General features: G+C 44.0%; 1 protein-coding gene across 1 annotated transcript in view; it reads left to right on the top strand.

Moving 5' to 3' along the window:
- The first annotated feature begins 520 nt into the window (after positions 1-520).
- LOC144773680 (uncharacterized) overlaps positions 521-16601 on the top strand; it is a 150632-nt gene continuing 134551 nt past the window's right edge. The window contains exon 1 of the mRNA XM_078658832.1: positions 521-1489. Coding sequence (XP_078514958.1) covers positions 861-1489 — 629 coding nt within the window. The 5' untranslated portion in view covers positions 521-860. The remainder of the gene's footprint in view (positions 1490-16601) is intronic.

Below are 16601 nucleotides of genomic sequence, written 5' to 3'. Positions count from 1 at the left end.
GCACAACAATGCCCTGGTACAATACAACCGGGATGAAAAGATTCCAGATACCGTTCTTCATCTGAGATAAGTATTAGATAGGTACGACAGTGCTCCACTTTCTAACATGGAAACATACATACTGTGGTGTTAGAAAATTTTAAACTCAGATTTTTGATAACCCTACAATCTACAGAAAAAGACTATAGGTGTACAAAATGAGTCGTGAAGCAGCCATCTGAAGGATCAACGAAAGAATGCTTTCGCTATATACATTTTAGCACAGTATCCTAGAATGTAAAGACTTGGTAACGAGGTTTGTTCTTTGTTTATATGTTTCATGAATATTTCCTGAAATTGAAGATGCAGACTATAGTAAATAAGCTGTGAGTTTTATTTTTTGCTCCCAGACTTTAAAAAATGTAACTTAGGTTGAAGACACAAGTCCTGATAGATATGTTATTAGTCTGGCAAGCATTCCAGTGACCATTCAACATTATTATTATATAGGGTCAAATATACATTGCAAATATTGCAGATTTTCAGTGAATGTTAAAATACAGTTAGTCAGAAAGCACAGTATTCAGTCGGGGGCACATTAATAGGATTTATGGCACAACATAACTGACCCTTTGCCACTAAACCTTAGAGAAAAAACATACAAACACTACAAAGTTAAGAAGAGCTTTGGTTTCTCCTAAGTACTAAAGTTGCATCAGCAAGCATGCACTGATGAAAACGGATATAAACAAAGTGATTGTTCAGCCATCAAAAACATAAGAAAAACATACAAGTGCCGTATTTGTGAGAAGAGTTTTAATCTCTCATCATCCTTATATTGTCATCAGCAGCAACTCAGTAAAACATTTTTTTTATGTAAGATGAGTTTAAATGAGCAATCTGCTCTACAGGTCAAATATCAAACCCATACAAGAAAAAAAGTAAATACATGCAATGTATGTGGAAAGAACTTTACTCACTCAGGCCATCTTAATATCCATCTTCGAACGCACACAGGAGAAAAGCCATACAGGTGTATTGAATGTGGAAAAAGCTATACCTGTTCATCAACATTAAAGAGCCATATGCGATCACACACAGGAGAAAAACCATACACCTGTAGTGAGTGTGGAAAGAGCTTTGCTTTCTCAGGAAAACTAAAGAACCATCAGCGATCACACACAGGAGAAAAACCATACACCTGTAGTGAGTGTGGAAAGAGCTTTGCTTTCTCAGGAAAACTAAAGATCCATCAGCGAACACACACAGGAGAAAAGCCTTACTGCTGTAATGAATGTGGAAAAAAGTTTGCTCATTTATTATCACTAAAGAACCATTTTCGAACACATACAGGGGAAAAACCTTACAACTGCAGTGAATGTGCAAAGAGCTTTAGTAAGTCTGTAAATCTAAAGAGACACCGGCTAACACACACAGGGGAAAAACCATATGTTTGCAGTGAATGTGGAAAGTGCTTTACTCAAAGAGCAACCCTAATGCTCCATCATAGTGTGGTAAATAAATAATTAATTACCGGTACTATTTTTGAATACATTAATACAACAGATAGCTCAATAAATAAGAGGCAAGATCCGATGTATCTGAGTCTAACAGGCTTTAATCAGACAAAAGGGAAAAGGACAGGATCGGAACAGCCTGAAATAAAATGGCACGAGTGGCAGCTGCAACGTCTCACTAACAGTACATGGTATATATAGTAAAACATTATAATTGCATTACATACAGTAGGCGTAACAAGTGACAAACGTAAGATAAGAACACATGGGCGTGAAAAGAAGGCGTGCACAGGGCGTGCACGTGAACATGTGATGAGAACGTCACAGAAGTGTCATAAAAGTGGGTGGATGTATGGAGGGGGCTACCTGGGCAGCTGGAACCTTTAACCTAGTGGTGCGCGCAAACGGGCTATGTCGTGTGACTGGAAGAACTGGGGCTCTGACTTCTGCACTAGAAGAGGAGACGAAAGTCTGCGATGTCAGGACGACATGTACCTATAGCATATCTGGTATCTTGTGTTTGGAGTACATGTTGATAGAATCTAAAAGTTATCAGAGCAAAGGCTACTGGACACTAAGACTGGTGCATGCATATATTCTTCATGTATTGCGTGTGCTATGAATCTTCTATGGATATTAATACAGTAATTCTCTTGCATGGAGACAGGAAGACTAGACTATAACTGGAGATGTTTATGCGGTTCGTTAGCTTAGGAATGTGAAGACGGAGAGCTGAACTGATAACTAGAAGCATAACATATTCTTGGCAGACAGGCAGGCAGAGCCAGGCCGGGCACCGCTCTGCGCGGCAGGAAGTAAGTGAAGGGTCAGGGATGCGGGAGGGGGCTGCATCACTCCTCGGAGTGGTTTCAGGAGACTGGAGCTTGAATCTGGTGCTCTGGCCCTTTGAGGCCTAGAAACGGGGACAATACGATGAATTAACGTGCATAATGTAAAACGTGAGCAACATAGGCCTAATACTCGTTGCTCTCACGAGAACTGGAAACTGGCATACTAAAGTTGGACACAACTAGAATTACGTCTTTAATCGATCATAGGGGGATATATGCATATCGATCATGCACATATATCATAGGATGGGGAACACGTAGGCACACATGACAAGGCAAAATTCAATTTTCCTCATTCCCTCCTTGTGCCCTACGTTTCCATCAGGAAACATCAATATTCATGATACCATCTATCTGTTCATATAGCATCATTTGCTTGTCTCGAATTATCTTGGAACGGGACTTAAGACTAGGAATACAAGAGGTAGCACACAAGCCGCAAATCGCAGGGCCACATTGTAAACATAGGCAGCAACTTAATATGATCATTACTGCTATACCTAGGAATGACAATACTTTCCATCCCCAGGCAGATAGTATACTCCAGAGCCAACCGGACCATGTCCAGGTGCCTGGATTCTGGTGTAACTGATGGGCAATTTTATGAAGTCTGGTTATAGCTGAATAAACAGACGGTGCGTTATTAGGAATGAAAATGCAGCAACTAGATCCGATGACTCTACAAGCTCCGCCCCTATCGGCCAGTATGACGTCAAGGACGAGACGATTTTGGAGCACAACAAATCTCATAGCAGATTGTTCTTCAGTTAAGTTACCTAGAGCGGAAGTAGTCTCATTCACTACTGCTTCAAGGGTTCTGGTTAACCTACGTATTAGCTTACTATTCTGGACAGGACCTATAAAGAAAAAGAAACCTTTATTGAAATCTTGATACTGTTCTAAAGCAGTTTCAGTCTGATCGATAATTGGGGACTCGATCTCCCTTCTATGTCTGACGTGTACTAGATGTGTATTTCTGTGATAATCGGATGGGGCTAGGAAAACTGGTGGCAGTAGGAAGGCAATGTAACATGTTCCATCCCAATCGAGGGGCAGACGAACATATGCGGTCTGACCACACACAAAATACGAATGACGTGAGGCTTTGAAAGTAGATTTCCCACTGTCACTATACTCGACCATAGTAGTACAATCACTGTGTCCTACATGTACTGAACCATTCTTTCGGACACATAATTCGCCTTTCACTGGTAGGATTGTAATAGCAGGCAAATCTGGAGTAGTCTCGGACTGAACATTCAAAACCATGAAATTCGAGGAATAATTACCTAGATCATATACTTCATTTTCTAGATCTAACCCTGTTCTATGGGAAAGACCTTCCTTATCTGGGAAACATGTTCTATTCAGAAGGGACATATCATTTGAGGATGACGTTAACGTGGACCATGCTCCACATGAACCATTGTGTGAAAACGGATAAGGAAAGAGTGGCAGAACTCCCTTCGGTGTCTGGAAAGGGGGGAGTCGACCACACACCCAACAACTAGTGGCATTGCTGGTCTGGTGTGAATAGTGTAACATTCGGATAAAAGTATTATTGCGCATGGCAAGACGATAGGATAACTCGTGAGGAGGCAGTTCACTAAATGTGTGCTCTACTGTAACATTAGAGGAAAAATGTACATGAGAAACAGTAGGAGGAAAATATACATGTAAAACATAACTTATGCCGGTAACCATAAGACTCAGAAATAACATGAAAAATAGGGTAACAATGCATCTACTTCGAAGATTCTTACAGTATCGTATTCTCTTAGAGTTTTGACTAACTCTCTCACTATGTGGGTCTATCTTATACATGTCAGGAGCCTGTCTAACCGTTTCACCCGAGAGGGACTTAGACAATTAAACTGGCTGACTTACTAGACCTTAATTTTTCTTTATACTCCTGCTGCGGAGTTTTCTCTAACAGGGGAAGTTTAGAGTCAGTATCTGGGCAGTCCTTGAGAACGGGGCAGTCCTTGAAAAAAGTTTTTGGAGAGAGTCCATGGAATCGCTTCACTTGACTGGAGTGCAACCACCCCTTCCTGCCTTCCACCTTGACGGCAGTCCTGGTTGTTAGCAAGACGAGTTTTGGCTCTTTCCAGCGGGGCTCCAGCGGACTTGAACGATCAAAATTACGAACCAGAACGAGGTCGCCTGGTATGACCTCGTGCGGTTTCACTTGAGTGTTGTCTGGAAAAGCAGCGGCAACCTGTGAACGACAAGAGAGTAGTGCAGACATCAAGGAAGCCAGGTAATCTGTCAGCATATTACTGTCAACATCAGTTATTTTACGTGGTCTAGGTGTACCCCACATGTTTGGGGGACGACCGAAAACTACCTCGAAAGGTGACAGACCTGAACGGGAGTGTGCGACCATTCTCATGTAAAAAAGGGCGACTGGCAGTGCTACCAACCAATCTACGCCTTTCTCTGCGCATACCTTGGCAATGCGGATTTTCAGGGTCTGATTATGTCTCTCTACAAGACCAGCTGCTTCAGGATGTCATACACAGTGGAACTTCCACTGGTACCCTAACAGAAGCGATACTTGTTTCATGAGTTCGGATGAGAATGGCTGGCCGTTATCTGAATACACGACCCTAGGTAATCCATAACGGGGGAAATACTCACGAACCAACTGCCTGGCAGTGGTCGCGGCAGTGTAATCTGGAACTGGATATGCTTCTGTCCATCTGGACAAAGCGCATACAACTACGAGGACATACTTGAAACCTCGACATCGATCCATCTGAATATAATCCATCTGGAGGACTTCAAAAGGGTGGTCAGGAGGATGGAATCCACCTTGTTCCACCGGGACACCTTTACCTGGATTGAACTGACAACATATCATACAGGTACGCACTTTCTGCTTGGCTGCTGCTCGTAAATGCTTGTTAAACCAGAGGTTCTGAATACTGTCTATCATGGCTTTTTCTCCCAAGTGTGCTGGACTATGTGCGGTGTTAATAATGACTTGAACCATAGAGTCGGGGAGAAACCATGTGGCTTTTCCCTTCGTCAACCATCCTTGATCTGTCTGGACCCCTCCTTGTTCAGACCATTTCTTGATTTCATCGGGAGTAGCATGTGACTGTATATCTAGTACGTCTTGTGTAGGGTCCTTAACTGTCATACAAGTAGTCTGATCGGGAATGTCTGTCTGTGTCGTGTTAACTGGAATGTCTGGAGTCTGAGCTGTAAGCTTGGCTGTTCGATCTGCCAGGTCGTTACCCTGGGAAATGATGTCAGTGACTTTCGTATGTGCCTTGCACTTCATGATAGCGATAGCTGTCGGTAAATGTATTGCATCTAACAGAGCTTGAATGAGGGGGCCATGCTGAATCTTGGTTCCATGAGAAGTCATAAAACCTCTTTCTTGCCAGAGCACTCCAAAATCGTGTACGACTCCGAATGCATAACGTGAATCTGTGTATATATTTACTTTCAAGTTCTTCGCCCGTATGCAGGCTTGGGTCAGAGCGACGAGCTCTGCTGCTTGAGCAGACAGGGTGTCAATACGATGTGTTTCCACAACTTCAGTGTCAGTAGTCACTGCATACGCGGCTACTAGTTCTCCTGTACTTGTTCTCATACATGAACCATCCACATAAAGTGTCAGGTCGGGGTCAGGTAATGCAATGTCTGTCAAGTCTTGTCTTGGCTTTGTCATGGTGTTAACAACTTCCACACAGTCATGTGTGGCAGGATTTGAAGTAACTGAGGGTAACAATGTAGCTGGATTTAAAATGTTGCAGCGTCTGATTTCTATGTGTGGCTGAAACAATGTCAGTTCATATCCTGTTAAACGTGCAATTGTCAAGTGCTGAGTCTGTGTTCGGTTTAAAAGAACTTCCACGGAGTGTGGAACCTGTACTGTCAGGGAGTGTCCTAACACTATGGAATCACTTTGTCTGATAGCTAGAGCTGTGGCTGCAACTGACTTGAGGCACGCAGGCAGAGCCTGGGCTACCGGATCTAATGTGCTAGAAAAATAAGCACAGGGCTTGTATTGTCCTGCTTGATCTTGTGTGAGAACAGATAATGCAGTACCATCACGTTCAGTGACAAAAAGTGTAAAAGGCTTACTGTAGTTCGGTGTTGCTAGAACAGGTGCTTGGCATAAAGCTTTCTTTAACTCATTGAAAACAAGTGTATGTTCTTGGGTCCAAGGGAGGACAGTCGATACGGCTGCCTCCTGTGTCGTTCACTGTATCAGTGGCTTGGCTAGATATGCGTACTGTGGAATCCATTGTCTGCAGTAAGAAGTGAGGCAGATAAAAGCTCGTACCTCCTTTTGAGTCTTGGGCTGTGGAAGATGTGCTATTAACTGGATACGGTCAGGTGTCAACTGCCTACCCCTCTTGGACAGTAAGTGTCCTAGGTAGACCACTTGCTGGACACAGAATTGCAATTTGGAAGGGGACACCTTGTGCCCCATTTCGGCCAGGAAATACAAGACTGTAAGTGACGCACGTTCGCAGTCACATTCAGAACGGGCTGTGATCAAGAGATCATCGACATACTGGAGCAGGGCAGTGTCAGTTGGCATATGAATATTGTCTAGTTGTCTTTTAAGTGCTTGACTGTAAATACTAGGACTTTCTGTGAAACCTTGAGGAGCTCGTGTGAATTTATAGCTTCTTCCATTTAAACAGAAACCGAAAAGGAACTGGCTGTCTGGATGAATGGGGACACTAAAGAATGCGTTCTTGAGATCAATAACAGTAAAGAACGTAGCTTCGGAATCAATGGCAGTCAATAGGGAAGAAATGTCTGGAACCACTGGGTACTGGGGTATGATACATTTATTAAGTTCTCGAAGGTCAATCACTAATCGATAAACTGGAGGTGCATTGGGATCAGTATGTTTCAGAATCGAAATGATAGGAGAATTACATACATTGGAGTGAGTTTCTACAACTACTCCTTGAGCAATGAGCTCGTCAATAATTTTGGATAAGGCTGCTACAGCCTCAGGTGGCAATTTGTACTGTCGGATTCGTGGTAATACAACACCTTTCTTCAGAGTGACACGATAGGGTGTGATGTGCATACAACCTACATCAGTTGGACCTTGCGCCCATAAATGCTGAGGTACATTCAATAATCTTGGATCAAAATCACGTAATACATAATGACCTTTAAAATCTCTCAAAAACAGTCGCACCCCTTCTGGGGAGCAGCATATAACTGCTCCTAATTCTTTCAGAGTCTTAATGCCTAGTAAATTTTCTGGACATGATTTCGTAAGTAACAAGTCTGTAGTTCGGGACAATGGACCAACTTCTAGAGTAACTGGTTTCGATATTTCATTAACAATAGGCTTTCCTGAAAATCCAAGGGAAACATTTCTAGAGCCTGAGAGTGGAGCCCCTGGAACCTCGTCATGACTGATGGTAGTCCTACTTGCCCCTGTATCAATCAGAAACTTTCTGTCTTTCCCTAATACTTGACTGTGTACATAGGGACCCTCTTGATCTACAGGAATCTCGATGAGAGGCAAGCCAACCTCCCTCTCTAGGCTGTTTCATGAATACTGCTGATAGTCTGGATATTCCGACTGTGCATACTGGTACATCTGCTGTGTAACGTGTTGTGTGGCAGCTATAGGCTGCGGTACTGTAACTGTCTGTTGTGCGTTCTGCGGTAGCTGGGAATTCTGCGGAACCTGTTCTTGTCTAGGCGGACGTGGTCTCTCTTTCGTTTTACCAGTAGCTATGTTGTGTTTCAGAACTGCACATTTGTTTATATAATGACCTGGCTGTTTACAGTAATTGCAGGTCCCTTTAACGGGAGCTGCAGGATGACTAGTTTGATTCGTACCCCTCTTCGGACTGTCTTGTGGAACAGACTGTGCAACTAGTACTTTCATTTTCGTGTCTTTCATACGTCTCCTTTCATGTTCCTGCTCTTCCCTGATTCTGTTCTGGTGATACTGGAGCATCTGGAGCATTTGTGACGGAGTATTAGCTTGCCAGGTACTTTCGACTTTCAGTACTCGATTTTTAACTTGTGGTAAAGAATTCTCAACTAGTTTGGTAACAAAAAGATGTGGATACGATTCACTACTCGTTTTCAGACCACTATTTATAATGAAACATTTCTCAAATCTAGAATAAAAATCACTAGTGTCTTCGTCTTGTTTCTGTTTACAGGCTGAGATGGCATCCCAGTCTTCCTTTTTCGTGGCTAGTAATCTTGGCAGGACTTGTATCAATAACTCGGGCAATACTTTAGCTTTTTCCCCAAGACCGGTACCTGGAACTCGTGTGTTATCTTCAGTCTATAATGCGGTCCAATCTATCTTTTTCTCTCCCACCTCCCATTCTTTTTCTTTACGTTTTTCATATATGCCCGCAGGCAACAGGACCTTTAACATTTTAATGATATCAGGATACGTGTATTCTCCCATACGGAGCATGTCCTTTAGTTCACGGTGGAACCCTGCTGGATCTTTATCGTGACAGGGTATTAACTTTTTCATTTCTAGAAGTTCTATTTTCGTGATAGGGGTGTAAACAAATACTCGTTCTAGATCACCCCCCTCTCCCTTAACTGGATGTACTTCTCTCAACGGATTCTGTCTATCTATGTAGAATGATTTCCTTACTGGGGGTGGAACAGGAACAAAATGTGGATTCAGGAACGTTCTGTATTTGTGGCGCTGTTCTAAAATGACACTAATTAAATCGGTACCTAGACCTTTCCATCTGTTTAGGAGTAACTCGTTCAGTACATCATGTAAAGGACCTGGATCAGAATGCTGATCCTCATACAGGGTAATGAGGTGCTGGATCATATACATACCCACCAGACGCTGCTCGGCTGGGGGCAGTTTCAGAAACGTTTGGGCCACTATTTCGTCTGGAAACGTGGCAGAATCACTAGTCCATCGAACTGCTGATCGGGCTAGTTCTTGTTCATGCATGGTACTAAGCTCACTATAACCTATTCGTAGTTTCAGAATTTTATCGGTGGCCTGGAATACTTGTTCTAGAGAACACTGTTCTGGTACGGGAGGAGGAAAAACTTTCTTGTAATCTAGACGTGAATGTCGGTCGGGAAGTCTAGTTCTACCTACATACGCTATTCTGGAGGGATTCTCGCTATCTACCTCTTCACTTGAAGAGTCATTCTCTTTCTCGGTTGCTCTTTTTGCTTCCTCCTTTTGGTGTATACTTATAATTTCCTTACGAATTTTCTTGTACATACTTTCTATACTACCTAGTGTCTTGTGTTTTCCCTCGGCTATATTGTCACTCCACCTAGTCAGGCCTTTCATCTCGTCTTGGTCTTTATCTGGATGATCTTGTTCTCTTATTAAACAGTTAATCAAGAACTGTAAAATCATATTTTGAATCTCGGCTTTCCTGTGTGCCATAGCTTCGTGAATACTTCCTGGATTCTCCCCTGTACGGACAAAATGATATATTCTGTCTAGATGTTCTTTCATGTCTGGCAGGGTGGCCAAAAAGTTGGCAACCCGTCTTAAACGTACTGAATATAATACCATGTGATCTTCGCCTGGAACTGGATCATATATGCAGTCAGTAAGGTGTCGCTTGAGGTCTGCGTATGTAGCCACTTTTGGCGTGCGCTGTAACGCTGCTTCTCGCGGCGTCAGTCGTCTTACTTGAGGCGGGGTGATAGGAGCACCTCCCCCCGCTGCTCCTGAACTAGAATCGTCAGTTAATACTGTACGTGCTGGTAGAGTGACTGGCAAAACGGGTGCACCTAATGTGGGCTGGTCCGGGGGCACTTGCACATTAACTTGGCCCCCGGGACCAGTGGCTGGAGGAACAGGAATTACATTATTAACAGGGTGCTGCGGGTGAGCAGGCGGAATAGGATTTGCATATTCTGGGACTGTATCGTCCAAGTAGGACGAAAGAAAAATTTCAGCTGCAGTCGGTTTATGACGTAGCTTAATCGGGACCAATGGTGGCGGTAAATTACAGGGTGCTTCCGGGGTTGCTTTCGACAAGCCCTCGGCAAGAAGAGGATACATACCTTTAATAAGGGCATTTCTCTGTCTGTCTGACTGTTCTGCTCTAACTCGTTCACCTTCTTCGATTAATTCCCTTTCTTGGGCTTTTTCTGAGGATTCCCTACTCAACTCTGCTTTTCTGAATTCTTTTTCGGTTCTTTTATGAGATTCTTTGCGCCATAACTCGATGGCATCTTTCTGAGACTGTCTAGCTTTCTTTTTCCATAATGCTTCTTCTACTCGCATGATGCACTCGGCATCCCATGTACCTGATACAGGCCATCTATATTTCTCTTCAAGATGTTAGGTGTAATCCACCCATAAGTCTAGATATAATATGGCATCTAAGCCATGCTTGTGATACATAAAATGTCCAGGACTGTCCCTAGGAGGGACGGGAACTGATTCTTCGAGTAACCCTTTTCTGGTTTTGATCTGACGTATTTTCGAAAACAGAGGCATGATCGGGTCGTACCTAAACTAAACACAATACACAATAATCACAGTAATGAAATGGCAAACAAATCACTCATACCACGACATAGAAATACATTAATAACAGTTCGAACAGAATACTACCTGATACATTGAAAACATAATACTTGAATTTCTCGAGAACGGACTTACTAGAATTACTGGATGCACTGCTAAAACAGTACAGAACATACCGGTCTCGTAAAGAGACACGTCATACCGTATCCACCCAGGTGGACACGTCGGACTGGATCTGCGTACCCAAACCCATCGGACCAGGAACAAACTAATGAACCTGTCTAGATACTTCCCCCGCAACGGTACTCACCGGGAAGCAGAACTTGAAGGCCTCGGACTGGACTGGACTGCTACTGGACTGCTACGACGTCTGGTTACTACGCATGCGCTTCGAACTTCGGTGCTTCGGTTACAGGTGGGCCTCCGGATACCTCGGACCTTGCTCTCTCGGCTTGGGCTCTGGTCGGGACGAACCGCATTCCTCACCGCCTCGTCTGGATGCCGGACCGCAGTCTCCGTCTCCTCCGTGGGCCTGAGGGAGACTTGATGAAGCAGAAATATCTGCACGTGCACGGTAGAGTTCCGTCACGGCTGTAGAAGGGTCAGGGGGCCTGCGTTACATCGCCGGCGCGTGGGGAAGGGGCTCGTCCCTGTTCAGGCGCCATTTATGTGGTAAATAAATAATTAATTACCGGTACTATTTTTGAATACATTAATAAAACAGATAGCTCAATAAATAAGAGGCAAGATCCGATGTATCTGAGTCTAACAGGCTTTAATCAGACAAAAGGGAAAAGGACAGGATCGGAACAGCCTGAAATAAAATGGCACGAGTGGCAGCTGCAACGTCTCACTAACAGTACATGGTATATATAGTAAAACATTATAATTGCATTACATACAGTAGGCGTAACAAGTGACAAACGTAAGATAAGAACACATGGGCGTGAAAAGAAGGCGTGCACAGGGCGTGCACGTGAACATGTGATGAGAACGTCACAGAAGTGTCATAAAAGTGGGTGGATGTATGGAGGGGGCTACCTGGGCAGCTGGAACCTTTAACCTAGTGGTGCGCGCAAACGGGCTATGACGTGTGACTGGAAGAACTGGGGCTCTGACTTCTGCACTAGAAGAGGAGACGAAAGTCTGCGATGTCAGGACGACATGTACCTATAGCATATCTGGTATCTTGTGTTTGGAGTACATGTTGATAGAATCTAAAAGTTATCAGAGCAAAGGCTACTGGACACTAAGACTGGTGCATGCATATATTCTTCATGTATTGCGTGTGCTATGAATCTTCTATGGATATTAATACAGTAATTCTCTTGCATGGAGACAGGAAGACTAGACTATAACTGGAGATGTTTATGCGGTTCGTTAGCTTAGGAATGTGAAGACGGAGAGCTGAACTGATAACTAGAAGCATAACATATTCTTGGCAGACAGGCAGGCAGAGCCAGGCCGGGCACCGCTCTGCGCGGCAGGAAGTAAGTGAAGGGTCAGGGATGCGGGAGGGGGCTGCATCACTCCTCGGAGTGGTTTCAGGAGACTGGAGCTTGAATCTGGTGCTCAGGCCCTTTGAGGCCTAGAAACGGGGACAATACGATGAATTAACGTGCATAATGTAAAACGTGAGCAACATAGGCCTAATACTCGTTGCTCTCACGAGAACTGGAAACTGGCATACTAAAGTTGGACACAACTAGAATTACGTCTTTAATCGATCATAGGGGGATATATGCATATCGATCATGCACATATATCATAGGATGGGGAACACGTAGGCACACATGACAAGGCAAAATTCAATTTTCCTCATTCCCTCCTTGTGCCCTACGTTTCCATCAGGAAACATCAATATTCATGATACCATCTATCTGTTCATATAGCATCATTTGCTTGTCTCGAATTATCTTGGAACGGGACTTAAGACTAGGAATACAAGAGGTAGCACACAAGCCGCAAATCGCAGGGCCACATTGTAAACATAGGCAGCAACTTAATATGATCATTACTGCTATACCTAGGAATGACAATACTTTCCATCCCCAGGCAGATAGTATACTCCAGAGCCAACCGGACCATGTCCAGGTGCCTGGATTCTGGTGTAACTGATGGGCAATTTTATGAAGTCTGGTTATAGCTGAATAAACAGACGGTGCGTTATTAGGAATGAAAATGCAGCAACTAGATCCGATGACTCTACAAGCTCCGCCCCTATCGGCCAGTATGACGTCAAGGACGAGACGATTTTGGAGCACAACAAATCTCATAGCAGATTGTTCTTCAGTTAAGTTACCTAGAGCGGAAGTAGTCTCATTCACTACTGCTTCAAGGGTTCTGGTTAACCTACTTATTAGCTTACTATTCTGGACAGGACCTATAAAGAAAAAGAAACCTTTATTGAAATCTTGATACTGTTCTAAAGCAGTTTCAGTCTGATCGATCATTGGGGACTCGATCTCCCTTCTATGTCTGACGTGTACTAGATGTGTATTTCTGTGATAATCGGATGGGGCTAGGAAAACTGGTGGCAGTAGGAAGGCAATGTAACATGTTCCATCCCAATCGAGGGGCAGACGAACATATGCGGTCTGACCACACACAAAATACGAATGACGTGAGGCTTTGAAAGTAGATTTCCCACTGTCACTATACTCGACCATAGTAGTACAATCACTGTGTCCTACATGTACTGAACCATTCTTTCGGACACATAATTCGCCTTTCACTGGTAGGACTGTAATAGCAGGCAAATCTGGAGTAGTCTCGGACTGAACATTCAAAACCATGAAATTCGAGGAATAATTACCTAGATCATATACTTCATTTTCTAGATCTAACCCTGTTCTATGGGAAAGACCTTCCTTATCTGGGAAACATGTTCTATTCAGAAGGGACATATCATTTGAGGATGACGTTAACGTGGACCATGCTCCACATGAACCATTGTGTGAAAACGGATAAGGAAAGAGTGGCAGAACTCCCTTCGGTGTCTGGAAAGGGGGGAGTCGACCACACACCCAACAACTAGTGGCATTGCTGGTCTGGTGTGAATAGTGTAACATTCGGATAAAAGTATTATTGCGCATGGCAAGACGATAGGATAACTCGTGAGGAGGCAGTTCACTAAATGTGTGCTCTACTGTAACATTAGAGGAAAAATGTACATGAGAAACAGTAGGAGGAAAATATACATGTAAAACATAACTTATGCCGGTAACCATAAGACTCAGAAATAACATGAAAAATAGGGTAACAATGCATCTACTTCGAAGATTCTTACAGTATCGTATTCTCTTAGAGTTTTGACTAACTCTCTCACTATGTGGGTCTATCTTATACATGTCAGGAGCCTGTCTAACCGTTTCACCCGAGAGGGACTTAGACAATTAAACTGGCTGACTTACTAGACCTTAATTTTTCTTTATACTCCTGCTGCGGAGTTTTCTCTAACAGGGGAAGTTTAGAGTCAGTATCTGGGCAGTCCTTGAGAACGGGGCAGTCCTTGAAAAAAGTTTTTGGAGAGAGTCCATGGAATCGCTTCACTTGACTGGAGTGCAACCACCCCTTCCTGCCTTCCACCTTGACGGCAGTCCTGGTTGTTAGCAAGACGAGTTTTGGCTCTTTCCAGCGGGGCTCCAGCGGACTTGAACGATCAAAATTACGAACCAGAACGAGGTCGCCTGGTATGACCTCGTGCGGTTTCACTTGAGTGTTGTCTGGAAAAGCAGCGGCAACCTGTGAACGACAAGAGAGTAGTGCAGACATCAAGGAAGCCAGGTAATCTGTCAGCATATTACTGTCAACATCAGTTATTTTACGTGGTCTAGGTGTACCCCACATGTTTGGGGGACGACCGAAAACTACCTCGAAAGGTGACAGACCTGAACGGGAGTGTGCGACCATTCTCATGTAAAAAAGGGCGACTGGCAGTGCTACCAACCAATCTACGCCTTTCTCTGCGCATACCTTGGCAATGCGGATTTTCAGGGTCTGATTATGTCTCTCTACAAGACCAGCTGCTTCAGGATGTCATACACAGTGGAACTTCCACTGGTACCCTAACAGAAGCGATACTTGTTTCATGAGTTCGGATGAGAATGGCTGGCCGTTATCTGAATACACGACCCTAGGTAATCCATAACGGGGGAAATACTCACGAACCAACTGCCTGGCAGTGGTCGCGGCAGTGTAATCTGGAACTGGATATGCTTCTGTCCATCTGGACAAAGCGCATACAACTACGAGGACATACTTGAAACCTCGACATCGATCCATCTGAATATAATCCATCTGGAGGACTTCAAAAGGGTGGTCAGGAGGATGGAATCCACCTTGTTCCACCGGGACACCTTTACCTGGATTGAACTGACAACATATCATACAGGTACGCACTTTCTGCTTGGCTGCTGCTCGTAAATGCTTGTTAAACCAGAGGTTCTGAATACTGTCTATCATGGCTTTTTCTCCCAAGTGTGCTGGACTATGTGCGGTGTTAATAATGACTTGAACCATAGAGTCGGGGAGAAACCATGTGGCTTTTCCCTTCGTCAACCATCCTTGATCTGTCTGGACCCCTCCTTGTTCAGACCATTTCTTGATTTCATCGGGAGTAGCATGTGACTGTATATCTAGTACGTCTTGTGTAGGGTCCTTAACTGTCATACAAGTAGTCTGATCGGGAATGTCTGTCTGTGTCGTGTTAACTGGAATGTCTGGAGTCTGAGCTGTAAGCTTGGCTGTTCGATCTGCCAGGTCGTTACCCTGGGAAATGATGTCAGTGACTTTCGTATGTGCCTTGCACTTCATGATAGCGATAGCTGTCGGTAAATGTATTGCATCTAACAGAGCTTGAATGAGGGGGCCATGCTGAATCTTGGTTCCATGAGAAGTCATAAAACCTCTTTCTTGCCAGAGCACTCCAAAATCGTGTACGACTCTGAATGCATAACGTGAATCTGTGTATATATTTACTTTCAGGTTCTTCGCCCGTATGCAGGCTTGGGTCAGAGCGACGAGCTCTGCTGCTTGAGCAGACAGGGTGTCAATACGATGTGTTTCCACAACTTCAGTGTCAGTAGTCACTGCATACGCGGCTACTAGTTCTCCTGTACTTGTTCTCATACATGAACCATCCACATAAAGTGTCAGGTCGGGGTCAGGTAATGCAATGTCTGTCAAGTCTTGTCTTGGCTTTGTCATGGTGTTAACAACTTCCACACAGTCATGTGTGGCAGGATTTGAAGTAACTGAGGGTAACAATGTAGCTGGATTTAAAATGTTGCAGCGTCTGATTTCTATGTGTGGCTGAAACAATGTCAGTTCATATCCTGTTAAACGTGCAATTGTCAAGTGCTGAGTCTGTGTTCGGTTTAAAAGAACTTCCACGGAGTGTGGAACCTGTACTGTCAGGGAGTGTCCTAACACTATGGAATCACTTTGTCTGATAGCTAGAGCTGTGGCTGCAACTGACTTGAGGCACGCAGGCAGAGCCTGGGCTACCGGATCTAATGTGCTAGAAAAATAAGCACAGGGCTTGTATTGTCCTGCTTGATCTTGTGTGAGAACAGATAATGCAGTACCATCACGTTCAGTGACAAAAAGTGTAAAAGGCTTACTGTAGTTCGGTGTTGCTAGAACAGGTGCTTGGCATAAAGCTTTCTTTAACTCATTGAAAACAAGTGTATGTTCTTGGGTCCAAGGGAGGACAGTCGATACGGCTGCCTCCTGTGTCGTTAACTGTATCAGTGGCTTGGC

This window comes from Lissotriton helveticus, chromosome 8, assembly GCF_964261635.1.
Source record: "Lissotriton helveticus chromosome 8, aLisHel1.1, whole genome shotgun sequence".
Lineage (NCBI taxonomy): Eukaryota > Metazoa > Chordata > Amphibia > Caudata > Salamandridae > Lissotriton > Lissotriton helveticus.
The sequence above is the reverse complement of the archived record's forward strand: the minus strand, read 5'-3'. Positions and strand labels throughout refer to the sequence as shown.